Consider the following 13,768-nt stretch of genomic DNA (forward strand, 5'->3'; position numbering starts at 1 on the left):
ATAATATTAAAATCATGGAAGTTGAGATCAATATTTGAAGTAAGCCAAGTTTCACAAAGGGAAAATGCATCGCATTTGTTATTATTTATCAAAACTTTAAACGAATCAATTTTTGGTAAAATACTTCTACAATTCCACTGTGAGACAGAGATAGAATCCTTCATATACGCAGTTGAATTAGGCATCGAAGGATACAATCGCTGCAAGGAGGGGCCATTGGGCAGTCAACTGCTCCAAAAATGATCTAACTGTTGGGAGGAATGCTGTAAGAAAAATTTTAATTGGATCGGGTACATTGAAATTTTCAAAAATCCAGTCCACAATGTCAGAAAATTTCACTAATCCAGAGTTTGTTTCATCAACTGGATGTGCAAAAGGAACAACTGGGGTTTTAGATGTTCCTGGCAGTGCTGGGAACTCCTTCTGGGACTTTAATTTTGCAAGCCCAGGAGGAGTTTGCTTCGGTTTTTCCGCAGCACTGTTTGGTTTGTTCGTACTTTTCATTACACTTTGGGAAATCTTAAGACCTTTACGGGGAAGTTTAGGAGAAGAAACATTTTTCCTCTTCCTAGACTCCCCAGGATTGGCATAAGATGTTCCCGCTGATGAATCGTCAGAATCGGTTTCATCAGAGGACAACAGATCAAAGGGGTTCGATGTTATGGTAGAAGTGGTCACGGTCTTCTTCAGCATCTCAGCATAAGAACGCTTTGAACGCTCCTTAAGTGACCGCTTGATTTTATCTCTGCGCTGCATGTACACCGGGCATGTGGAGAGCTCATGCTGGTTTTCCCCACAGTGAATACATTTTTCAGCATTAACACTGCAAGAATCTTCCGCATGAGTCTCCCCACACTTGCTACATCGTGCCTTATTGCAGCAGTAGGCGGCTGTGTGGCCTAACTGCTTGCAATTGGTGCAATTCATAACACGGGGTACATACAATCGCACAGGCAGACGAACCCGGTCGATCGAGACGTGGCTAGGGAGTGCAGATCCGGCAAACGTAACACGAAACGAGTCCGACGGAGTGTAAACTTTTTTACCGCCGACGAGAGACATGGACCGCAATTGCTTACAATCCAAAATCTTCGCCTGTGTTTCGGTATTTTTGAAGCAACCGGTTGCGCTCTTTAGGATACACTCGACAGACAGACTCGAATCGGTTATGACACCGTCGATCTCCACGTCTCGTGCGGGTATGTAAACGCGATACTCGCGTGTGAAGAGCTCAGAGCAAGCGATAGCATTGGCCTGTGCCAGATCACTGACCACGACACGGAGCTTGTTAGGTCGGACCTTGGAAATTTCGGTCACGGCCTTGTACCCCTTCGTCAGGTCTTTAGAAATTTGCAGTATGTTTAATCGCTTTGAATTCACTCCTGCCTTTGGACGAAAATAAACAGTATAGCTGCCCTGTTGAGATCCGTCCGGGTAAAGCCTGGGGCGAGGGGGACTTGAGAATGAACAGAGGAGGGGGTAACAGAAGGGTCAGGGTTAGAGGGGTTCGGGGATGGTGGCACGGGAGGCGAGGGATCTATATCCATCGCGCTAAATGTAGCGCACTAGCGCACTAGCGCCGACAAGAACACGTACCTATTTACTTCTTCCTTCCAGCAGTGGTTGTCCGATCGTTCGAAGCTGCACCCAAAGCAGCCAGCAGCACTAGTACAGCAGCACCAATACAGCCACCAGCAGTGAGCCGGGTGTGAGATCACTCAGCACAGCGACACGACTCGACTGTCAAATGATGGCCTTGAATTAGAAAGATCTATTCACTGTGCACAGATCAAAACTGCAGCTGGTATTTTGCACCAATGCAGCCAAAGTTGCGAGCCGGGTACAGAACGTAGCGACACAACTCACAATCTAGTTGGCATTCAGCGCGAATAATACACTCTTTTGTTTGGCTATTCGTACACACGGACCGGATTGTAATAGAACGACCACTTTGCACGTCCGTTTCTGTCGAGTGTTCGACGCGGAATAGGAGTGGAAATAGTTGAACGATAACTGATAAATCAAAGAACACATGTGCATGAAATATTGCTAGTGAGTGAACTTTTCCATGCTTGGTTATTGCTGAAAATGTTTGTAAAACATCGACAAAGTTATTTCTTACGTTTTATTTCAACGTGCACTATTCAAGACTTGAGACTGCAAACTTGGAATGCTTTCATTTTGAATCTTAATTTGCATCTTTGGGGATGCAAATAATTTTAGCTCCGTGGTGTAACTAATGGTCACATTGGTGCTTATTACGGGGGTCACTTCACGGTGAAATCAGAGTGAAGTGAACAAAATCCTATTACGGGACTCACGTAAGTGAGAAAAACGTCGCGAAGTGACATTTGCCGTGGAATCTGGGTTATTATGAGTATCATATCAGTGAAGTGAGAACGGAAAAAGCGACGTGTCGCGTGGAATTATTTCACGACCATTTTGAACGGTGAAATGATTCCACGAAGCTGCCATAAGTCCTAAAGTTGATTGATTTGTGATTTAATGGTAAATATTGGATTTATTCTTCAGTAACGAAGCGAATCAGAGTTTGATCCGTGCCTTAAAGCGGTCAATTTTTCATTTTTTTACCCGATGAAAAATATGCAAACTAGTTCAGGAAATTTTCGATACCGAAAAAAACATCTTTTTTTATGACGAATGTCTTTGAAATGCAGAACATGTCAAGATCTGGTGTTATCTAAAAAAACGGGAAAAAACGATTTTCTGGGACTTAGACATTTTTGAGCTGGGAAACAATCTCATTTCACTTGTCCTATTCTCAATTTTACTTCACTGTCAATCTCACTCCACGGAGGTGATTTTTGTCACCTCACTTGAGGTGGAATCGGGAATAGGTCAAAAAAGGGAAGTGAGCGTGAGAGTGAAATATATTTCACCGTGAAGTGACTCCCGTAATAAGCACCATTGAACATAGTTTTTTTTGTTTTTCGACGTAAAAGTCAGAATTATTTGCCCTGGGCTACACACACTACACATGAAAAAAAACTTTTTTGTCATATAACCACAACTTTTTGGCGCAACTGCCAGTTGTTTCTAAAATAAGTTGTATTGTTTGATATATAATCCAGGAAAAGTGGTTATTTTTTATTTTGCATATTGATCTTTTTACAATCACTGCGGCTTCTCATGTTTGCTGTTGTCTGCAGACATGAGAATATGTTTTCACTATACCCATTATCCAAGTCTTGTGTCTTTGAAAATTCGAAGTCGGCCACTTGTGGCATGCATCTACCTAAAAATGGATCTGATGCTTTTCTGTTTTTTTTTTCTTGTAATGGTTAGGTGAAACTAAATGAATATATTCGCAAATGGACATCAGATTATAATAATGATCATTTTTTTGCCATAAAGTTATGAACATTTCTAAATAGAATTTTGCCAAATTGGGAAATAGATATAAATGAAGCATTTAGTGTATTCTGAGGTTTTTTTTCTGGATCGTCGTAAAAAAATTTCGATGACGAAAGCGACTTCGCAATCCTAATACTACCGAAGAACGATACATTTGTTTGCTTTTTCTTTGTGTATTATTTTTAGCCCTGAATCTTATTATGTGAGAGTAGTATGCTTTATTTGTGGGAATTTTCCATTAGATAGGTCAATGAAAAATGAAATTGAATTTTACCCTTGCTCGCATTCATTTGAACGTGTTAGTGCATCTGCAAAACACAATTAAATTAGGGACACTTGTATATAACATATTTTAGCTGGTTTAACTACTAGTGAATTGCAAATTACAAACCTGACCATTAAACTATTCATATTCCACAGGTAGAATGTATCCACTATACTTACCCTGTTTCGAATGATTTGCAATACAACACTTTCTTGTTAGTGTTAGCACAGATAACAGACATCCAAGCTAGAACAAAAAACTCCAGAAATCGTGTGTAAGATTTCAAACTTTTACTCGTTTGGAATGCTAACGACATCTTTCTGCAACTTGCGACTCTAACCAGTTTAGTGATGGCAGCGCTGGATTACAGTCAAAGCTGCCAGACGCATGAACATTATCACAGGTTATAGAGTCGCTGTTTTTGCAATGATATAACACTGATTTTGAAAGGTGGGTGTTTTTTTTTTCAAATCAACATTAATACAGGCATATTTATCGTAAATATAAGCTGGGAAGGAATAAAATTGTCGATTGTGTACAAATTACGACTGCTCGAAATTTCTACATTAAAAACCGCAACCCTTCTTATTGCGAGAATATCGATAAAAGCTGTAAAACTATCGATTTTATTAAATCGTTGACTACTAAGTGTTCTTAGCGCCATCATACTGCGTATTGCGACATGCTAAAAAACCGTTGAATCTTTTTACACATGAAGCGAAACTAGCTTGCATGTCTGTTATCTGTGGTGTTAGTAAATTGAACAGAGAAAAAAAACGATCGTTACGAGGATCAAAATCTGCCTGGCCAGGCGCGTTTTACTGGTATACAATTCACCGGTTTTTGATACCTGTCGCCAAACCAAATAAAAAGGCACCAGCGAACTTTGGTCAGACAGAACATACGCAGCAGCCTAGCACAAAGGTTGTTCTTGTAACGTGAAATTTGCCAAAATGTGGAATAAGTTAACGATTTTCACATGTGTCGTACTGATAGTTCGCTCTGCGGGTATGCAGGCAGAGGAAGGTAAGTCATTAACTCAGTTTTATTTTCCTTTTAAAGGACTTAGCCCCAAGATGCATTTATAATTGTACATTACTGTAACAAATAGTGTATTTCAACCCGTACTTTTTCACTCATTTCAGTACCACAACAATCTACCGCAACGCAGCACAAACATGAACACGTGAAAGATACCGTCAAGCAGGAGGAAGCGCTGGCAAAAGCAGTGGAGGACACCGCCAGCAAAAGCAAGCAAGATTCAAACAAACAGAAACGTGCCACTGAGTATAACGATTCTGCTCCTGTTTCGGAGTACGACAGTAGTTATGGCCTGCCCGGCTATGCTCAGCCAAGTTACGCTCAACCCAGCTACGTCCAGCCGAGCTACGTGCAATCGAGCTATGTTCAACCGAGCTACGACCAACCCAGCTACGCTGAGCCAAGCTACGATAAACATGGTTCAAGCTATCACCACCACTATCCTTGCGTTCATCGTCCTGTGAAATACGTTGTGACCACCCCTAAATATGAGAAGTTGTCGAAAAAACCCCTTCTGGACCTGAAGAAGGTTTTTCACCTGCCGCATACCGTTAAGGGACACTCAACTTACCCGTCATCTTATGACTCCTACGCGAGCAGTGTTGTTGTTCAGCAGGATTACAAGAAACCACTGGGTCACGTACTGGACCTGAGCCATAAGCCACTAGGAGTTAAGGGAGTGCTCAACCACTTACTATCACCCAGTTCCAAATCGGACGAGTTGGGTTATGACGATTCATCCAAGTGCGGTTGCAGCGTTCAAATCGGACACATGGAGAAGGCACTTTTGCTGCTGGAAGAAGAACTTCTTAAAGTGAAATCGTTCCTGGCAACCTTAGATGTGTCAGATGGTACGGAAGTTAAATATACGAAGAAATCGAAAATGGCTGAAGACGGACATGATTTGGAATAAATGTTTAATAAATGCGTTTGTGCTGTCAAATGATTGCTTTTCTATAACTGAAATTTGCTACCCTGAAATGTTATGGATGTTCAATAAAATGTCAACATCTGCTAGCATTAAAAGTATATTTGCAAAAAAATAACATTAAATACAATTTGAAAATAAAACAAACTCCATTGCGCTCTGATGCAATATTACGAATATAATAGATTTTCAAAAGCTAATTACGAAGCCTTGATATTTTCCACTATTGTTATATTTTATTGTTGAAGTTTACAGTTAGGTTACATTTAACGGGGTTCCCCTCGCATACGTTGGTATATTTACTGAAGCTTCCTGCCAATCTTTCAGTATGCGATTTTTGTTAATAATCGAATTCAATTATAATAACTACATGTATTAATTTGTTTACAACAATACAATTCTTATAGCACTGTTCAAATCAACATAGGTACCGCAAACTTTTACTGTTGTTTTTTTTTAACTGTTTATATATTTATAAAAAGTCAATTACTTTTACTTCCACTACAATAGAAACTTCACTCGTTAAACGACTCCCTTGTACTAGGCGTTCATAAATATTCGTGAAGAAAAAACAATGCTTTTCACGCCCTAATAACGATGGCTGTGAGAGGGTGCAAATAGTACAGTGAATTATGTTCCACTCAAGAAATTTAGTAAGCCAAATGTCTAACTCATTGTATCATAAATCGGGGGAGAAATACCCTAAACCGCATTCTTACCGGCCGTGTGGAAAGCAAGGAATCGACGTTCCTTAGGGCCAAATTGAGGTCAAATCCCAGATTTTAATAATGCGATCCTGGCCAACGGTGAGCAGTCTTTTCTTCGGTTCATCCAGGTCCATCGCCACGATACTATGTTTGGCATCGTGGAAAGTCGCGAGGGAGGGTCGCCTGCAAATATAAATTATGTTTATAGCATTACGGAGCCATTGCGTAGGTGGAGATAACTTACTCCTCGCTCTTCAGTCGCTGGAAGCATCCTTCGCACACGCGAACATCAAATTCAAAGCCCATGATGGGTATGTTAATACGATTGGTCGAGCATTTATCGCACACCGCCTTTCCGCAGTAGCGGCAGTGATGCTGTCGGATACCAATCTGCTTCTGATCGATCATTGCCCTCAGGTTCCAGAAAAATGCACGCGTACATAACTGACAGGTGTCTGATTCGACCCACTCAGGGGCCACCTTCCGCATGGCATTCATTTCCCAAAATACTATCACGGAATCCTCGCCTGCCGAGATGAGCTGCTGCGTGTTGCTGGCGTAGGTTAGAGCCGATACCTTGTTACTGAAATTAAATCATTAAATTTTTCTAGCAACATTTCTATATACAGAGAACTTACTTGTGTCCATGCAATTCATAGGTAGTTCCTCGTTTACCTCCAACGTCCCATACTATTACGGTTTGATCATATGAACCACTGAATAACAACTGCGGCCCTTCAGCCCAATATAAAGCACGCACAGAGCCAGCGTGACCCTTCATCGTTGTTACCACAGTAGCTCCCGTGTTACTGAGTTTAAGCATCGTAATTTGACCGCTGTAGTCGCCTACGAAAACGTACTTCGAAAGACAATCATACCTTTAAAAACATATGGGTTAAGGAAATAAATACTACAAGTACATTGACAATGTAGATCGTTTTTAGAAAAGGATACTGCATCGCAGTGCACATGGCTTCGAACGTGAAGCATCCCAAACGCTCGCCAGTCTCTGTGCTATGAAAAGCAAAAAACTTGTCACGCCCAGCAGACAAAATCCAACCGGTGTGTTTGGCGAAGATAACATTTGTAATACGAGCCTGATGAGCAAGATACTCCCTGATCGGTGTTAACCTGTTGCAATCGTCGGACAAGATAAATTGTGAAATGGTGCCGTTTTCCTGTCCGATAAACAACGTTCTCGTTTCGGGCGTGTAGTAAAGAGACGTGCATCCAGACGGCATGTACTGGCAAATGGATGGCCAATACTGGCCGGAATCACGCTTCAACCACACTCGAATAGTCCTGCAAAAAAGCGCATATCTGTTAATGTTTTAATGTCGGATGAAATGTGTAGAAAAGAAATGAGTGAGGTTCGTAAACATGAAAAATAAAATAAAATTTAAAGAATTCCGTAATTATTTCTGAAAATCTCCAAAAAGGGCTCGTTGAAAACATATTACATTACACTATTTATGACATTTTATTTTAATGATAAATCTTTTTTGGTATCGTCTTAGGACTAAATAAAAAAAACTTAATCGCAGAATATGACCCCTTGAAATTATAAAAATATTTTCATAATTTAACTTATGTTAATCAAAATATATATTAGGGGTCTTCACATCGAGCTCGTATACGAATACCGAGCCGTAAACTGTGTATCTTCCATTACTCGTCAATGGAGGTGAGTATTTTTACGGCTGGGTATTTGTTTACGAGCTCAACATGAATTCCCCTATTATGTTTAATCAAAACCAATAAGCGCCAACATATCTAGACTCATCTCATTTCCATAGAATGAAAAAGCAGAATTTATAGGCATATGAACCAAAAAGGAATTGAATTAACATACTTGTCATCACAAACACTGATAACACCTTCCTCTCCAGGAATTAGCAGCGCTGCGTTCACGTCATCATTGCAACCTTCTAATTTGTTCAGCAGCTCCGGCTTTTTGGTGGTGCAAAAACGATCATTTGCACTGCGGGGCGCTGGTTTAATTTCAGCAGCCATTCTCTGCGCTTCAGGTTCGCCAATCAGTCGTGACCGCCCGTAGAACTAGAATCTAACTAAACAGGAAAACGAAAACACTAAACGCACTTTTCCTGGTGAGATAATTTCACTGGTGTTATTGTCTTTTATGTTGACAAAGCAAATTTTTCTGGAAACGCTCACACTGAATGATGTAGCTGAATAGTCAATTTAACTATAAACCTATGAAATTGATATTTTTCTTGGTAACTTAGCACGCTTTAGGCAGAAATGATAACTAATCCTCTTTATTTTGCAAATATTCTGTCGAATGTTTTGACAGTTTCAAATAACTTTACAGTCGAAGTTAGCAAGTTCTCGAACGCACACACGGAAAACATCAATTTGATTTAGGGATGTCGGGGAGGCCTCAACACAAATTTAGATCAATACATATTTTGTGAACATATGATTGGAAATAGGGACGCTCTGAAAAATGGCTTAACTTTTTAAATTGAAACCATAATTGTACATAAAAATCTCCAAAATAAAGTTTTTGATCAGTATTATATATGTAGTTGCAACAACTTTTGTGATTGTATGAGGGCGAGTGAAATCCTCATTTTCACGACACCCCTAGGTTAATATTATCGCGAGTCGACCCAAAGTATATTATGGATAGGTGTAAGGTTGAGAGTTATCTGAAGTAGCGTTAGCGTTAGCACATCAGCGCTCGCTGTTCGATCGATTTCATTCAAAAGTAAACTCGCATCTTTTGAATTACCAAGATCAAACATCCTGCAACAACTAGTTCGGAATATAATAATTACTATATGGTGATTAAAATTATCAATTTTTTTTTGTTATTGATTATGCGAGATATTAATCCAGTAGAATAAATTATAAGCGTGCTGTGGACAGTTTGAAACGTAATTATAAAGCAACAGGGTAACGTTTAACGGTTTGTACGTTTGTTATTGGGCCTTCAAATGGTGAGTCGACAACCTGGAAGGAGCGTCAAATATAGCTTTGGCCCTCCCAAGTTCCTATCTCACACCTCCGCGTGTCATTTGATTACACTAGACTGATAACCGCTGTTGCCGACTGTACTGATTTATCTGGAAATGTACAGATTTTCTCGGTTTTTTCGGTACAGATTCTGTACCGTACAGATTTCGAGAAAAAGTACAGATTTTTTAAATGGTTAGAAACGATTAGACAAAATTTTTAACGGACTCTGCAACAATACAATGAATGCGATCTTGCAATACACGCACCTAGAATTTATTGCCAAATCTCGAGAATTCGCTGCCGAGAATGGCACCACTCGGTGAAAAAACGGCAGCTGTTACATTTTTCGTAAATCTCGATTTAACCAAACTGAAATGTTGGCACAAAATAACCGAGATATCGGTAGTGTTGCTGAGTTATGGATTTCATTGTTTTTTTGGCTGAATTTTCAGGAGATTGAACCGCAATGGCTCGGTAATATGCACCGAGCCCCATTCTAAAGTGTGCAAGAGTTTTATTGACAATCGCAGTCACAGTTTTCTCTAAACAATTCACGTTGAAGCTGTTTTTTTTTTTTTTCAAAAATATAGAAAATAAAAACTTTAAGCCAGTGGTACAGATTAAGTGAGCTAAGTGAGAAGGTGCGACGCGATCATTAACGCGTAAACCATACGTCGGCGGTAGAGGAATGCTTTGCCAATCCGAGCGTCTGTTCATCAAGATGATGCGGGTCAAAACGACATCTGATCTGACCAACGTCGTGGGCGTGGGATTCTAAAAAGAACTGACGTGATAGTCCTGCGGCGAGACAAGAGAGGAAGGCCAAACGAGCCACCCCAGAAAGGGAACATACATAAATGACGTAGCTTTTTTTCAGGATATTTTGACCCCCTCTCCCATCGCAGCATTTCATCACAAAAGTCAGACCCCCTTCTTGATAATTACGTAGCTCAATAACAACCCCTCCCCCCACTCCCATGACAATTTTTCATCAAAAACATGCCTTGCATCATAATTGAATAAATAAAGATAAGAGAGTAATGAAAATGACCCTAAACAGACCGAACAATGATAAAAAAGAACAATTCGAAAAAAAAATTACATTTTTTTCTTAGTTTCAGATTTGCTACGTAGCTTAGTTTGACCCCCCACGCTCCCCCTCGTCACATTTCGTCGCAAAACTGCAAACCCCCCCTCACCCCTCGAAACCTACGTCATTTATGTATGTTACCAAATCAACATGTCACAATCAACGTAAGAGATACAGTCATCCCAGTATTATGGGCCAACCAGTATTATGGGTCAAAACCAAGGGGATGGCAGCCCTATCTAAATCAAAACACGTTTGACAGTAGGCAACATATCGAGGCTTCATTTAAAAATAGACGCCCAGCAAAAGTTCCATATACTTATCACTTTTGTCGGAAAGACCCCCCAACAAACAATTTTGTTGATTTACAGCTTAATAAGCTATTATTCTGTGGATTTCGGCTGAACTATAGCTTAACAAGACGTTATCCAACAAAATTGTTTGTTAGGTCTTCACTCATTCAACATAGAAAGAGATAGCATGTTGCCATCCCCTTGGTCAATACACTTTGTATTGATTTCTAACGTATGTCAATAACTTGTAATCAGGGTTGATATTTGTTGACACTCTTGAGTGAAAATGAAAAATAGCATCCATAAACGTTATTTTTTTACAATCCTTTCAGAGTTCTCCCTTCCCGCTTGTTGCATGGAAGTGAACTGTCAAAACACCTCATTATATTTCATGCGATGAAAGCTAGACAACAAAATCAGTTTATCAGTTAACGAAGATTGTCAAGGCATCGGTCAGTGTCAGTGAAAAAGTGTTTCGGTGAGGTTTATTTTGGTTGAGTGGACTGTTTGTTTTTCTTTTTCGCTTTGAATTGAAGATCATTTGGTTGGATTTGTCGTCAAATTTTATTCCGTAACCGTGAACGATGCGCGCGATCTATTTCATCTGAGTATAACAGCACGTTACTAGGACGAAAATCTAGTGTTTCTGAAAGAGTGCTGCGATCATTGGAAGTGAAAATTGAAAATGATTGGCTGTAATTTTCGAAGAATTTTGCTGGGGAAAATTACTTTTATCAGCACTGCTTGTAATAGTCAAATTTAAGTTTGATGAACGTTGTTCAGGTTCAGTAAACTTATATTTGACTATTTAAAGTTATTGAAATATGTTAGAAACCAATACAAAGTGTAGACTGGCCCATAACACTGGTTGGCCCATAATACCGGGATGGCTGTAATACGAATCGGAACAATCGGTATGGACCTAGGCAACAAATAAAGACTACGATTAGAGACTTGGGACTTGAGACTGCAAAGCGCTACTTAACTTCCTAAAAATATCAATTTATAGAAGAGTAAAAGCCAACGAGTGCTTATGAATTTTTTTCTATTTACTAAGATCTATTCAGAATCTTTTTTTACATTTCAACATTGTTGGATATTTTTTTATTTTTAACTTTACAAACAAAATAATATACTTATATTAGCTGTCTTCGTAAAACAATGAATGTAATTGTTGACAAATGAAACAAACTTGTGAAGCAGAAAACAAAAATGAATCTTTTTAAACTTTACCTTCGTTGTAATTGTTTAATGTTGTTTGCACAAAAAACACTACAGGCACAACATCACCAAGTGTAAATGAAGTTCTTTCCAGTGTGATTAAATATATTCCTGAAAAAATGAAGGGAAGGCTGAGAATTAAAATACGAAAACACTGAACAGGCAAATTTATTGTGTCTGTAATTACAGTGTTTAGTCCCACGTCACCATTTCATACAACCCGCGGGCTGTATACCTTGTAGTATTTTCATCTGATTCGAGCTGATTGCTCGAAAATATATCGAATGCAATGTTGGTTTACGTTTACACCTATTCGATATTGTGATTCGAAATGCCGTTCGATATATCGAATGGAATGGGAACGCTTCCTTTTTTCGTTCGACTCCAAGAACATAGCAACCTTTGATTTTTTTTCAGTTTTTTGTTTTGACTTTCCATAACAAACATCATTTTCGTTTTTTGTGTGTTGGCATTGAAATGGAGAAAAGAAAAATCATTTGACATTCATTTGGAAGTTCCTTCTTTCGACTTGTGCAAGCAATGTGAACACCGCCATACAAACAGATTCGACCAATCATGTCGAACGGTAAATCTAATAGTCTAAAGGGGCCGTTCCTAAACCACGTGGTCATATTTTGATCACTTTTTATACCCCCCCGTATCCCCCCGTGGTCCTTCGTGGTTTTTTGGCCAACCCTCTCCCCTTGCGACTTTATCCACGTGGTCTTTTCATTTGTCAAGTGCCAAAAATTCGCTTAAATTTTTTACATTTTTATTATCAAACATTCAGTACATTCTTTATTTCAAAACTGCAAAAGCCTCATTCTTGACTTGTTGGTAACAATAAATTATAAGTCAGGATAAAAGACCACGTGGTCATTTCGTTAACCCCCCTTTCCCCGTGCGTAGTCTTTCGTAGTCTTTTGACAACCCATCCCCCTCTTTATGACCATGTGGTATAGGAACGACCCCAAACGTACCTTAAGGTAGGACGGAAGGCAATGTGCAAACCGGTAATCGGGCCAGATAACCTGCACGCCCTGTCTAATGATAGCGGCCATCGGTTCACCCGCCGAAGTCGAACGCCGTGACCAAATACGCGCAGCAGGTGGAGACAGCGCTACCCACGAAAAGCCACTTGGTGCAGCTACTCTTGAAGATGTCTGGGGGAGCATCCGATCCACCATAAGTAGCACTGGTGTAACGCTACTAGGTACAAAAGCTCCGAAACATAGAAATGACTGGTTTTACGGCGAATGCAAGTAGTTAGTCGAGGAGAAGAACGCAACACTGGCGAGAATGCTGCAACACCGTATGAAAGCGAACGTGGAACGATGCCGACAGGCACGGGACAACCAAAACTCTGTACTCCGAAGGAAGAAGCGCCAGCAAGAGGATCGAGACCGCGTAGCGATGGAAGAGCTGTACCAAGCTATCGACACTCGGAAGTTGTACGAGAAGCCGAACAATTCCCGTAAAGGCTGCGTGTCGCGAGCCTATAGTTTGAGTATCGGGGGCACTCTTGAGCCCCTTCGAAACTCGAAGAGGTTTAATGCAAGGTGATGGTCTCTCGTGCCTACTGTTTACCAAATATTGCCCAAGAATGTGTCATTAGAAGAGCGGAGTTGACCACGAGTGGCACGATATTCCAAAGGTCGGTTCAACTGTTTGACTTCGCCGACGATTTCGACATTGTGGCTCGGACCTTTGCGAAGATGGCGGATACGTACATCGGACTAAAGGCCGAAGCCAACCAGATTGGACTGGTCATTAATGCATCGAAGACGAAGCACATGAAAGGAAGGGGTTTAGAAGACAGTGCTAACCTCCCACCTCGAGTTCAAGTTGGTTGGATGAAATCGAGGT

The 13,768-nt window shown here is 40.2% G+C and overlaps 2 protein-coding genes across 2 annotated transcripts; one reads left to right on the top strand and one right to left on the bottom strand.

The window, feature by feature from the left end:
• The first annotated feature begins 4,158 nt into the window (after positions 1-4,158).
• Positions 4,159-5,707, top strand: LOC129731948 (uncharacterized). Its single transcript, XM_055692350.1, has 2 exons — positions 4,159-4,666; positions 4,786-5,707. The coding sequence occupies exons 1-2, from the start codon at positions 4,594-4,596 to the stop codon at positions 5,592-5,594; spliced, it is 882 nt and encodes a 293-aa protein (XP_055548325.1). The 5' UTR covers positions 4,159-4,593; the 3' UTR covers positions 5,595-5,707.
• LOC129727393 (WD repeat and FYVE domain-containing protein 2) lies at positions 5,694-8,671 on the bottom strand. Its single transcript, XM_055685214.1, has 5 exons — positions 8,169-8,671; positions 7,271-7,618; positions 6,955-7,194; positions 6,561-6,899; positions 5,694-6,499 (listed from the first exon to the last, which is right to left on the bottom strand). Exons 1-5 carry the CDS (start codon positions 8,327-8,329, stop codon positions 6,361-6,363), a joined length of 1,227 nt encoding a protein of 408 aa, XP_055541189.1. The 5' UTR covers positions 8,330-8,671; the 3' UTR covers positions 5,694-6,360.
• Between the last annotated feature and the right edge of the window lie 5,097 nt (positions 8,672-13,768).

This window comes from Wyeomyia smithii, chromosome 3 (assembly GCF_029784165.1).
Source record: "Wyeomyia smithii strain HCP4-BCI-WySm-NY-G18 chromosome 3, ASM2978416v1, whole genome shotgun sequence".
In the NCBI taxonomy this organism is placed as follows: Eukaryota; Metazoa; Arthropoda; class Insecta; order Diptera; family Culicidae; genus Wyeomyia; species Wyeomyia smithii.

Bases quoted from the DNA above. Each gene is read 5' to 3' on its own strand.
- LOC129731948 (XM_055692350.1), top strand. From the start codon at position 4,594: ATGTGGAATAAGTTAACGATTTTCACATGTGTCGTACTGATAGTTCGC. The intron at 4,667-4,785 runs GTAAGTCATTAA...CACTCATTTCAG, and splicing joins GGGTATGCAGGCAGAGGAAG to TACCACAACAATCTACCGCA.
- LOC129727393 (XM_055685214.1), bottom strand. From the start codon at position 8,329: ATGGCTGCTGAAATTAAACCAGCGCCCCGCAGTGCAAATGATCGTTTT. The intron at 6,900-6,954 runs GTAAGTTCTCTG...ATTTAATTTCAG, and splicing joins TATGAATTGCATGGACACAA to TAACAAGGTATCGGCTCTAA. The intron at 6,500-6,560 runs GTAAGTTATCTC...TTATATTTGCAG, and splicing joins CAGCGACTGAAGAGCGAGGA to GCGACCCTCCCTCGCGACTT.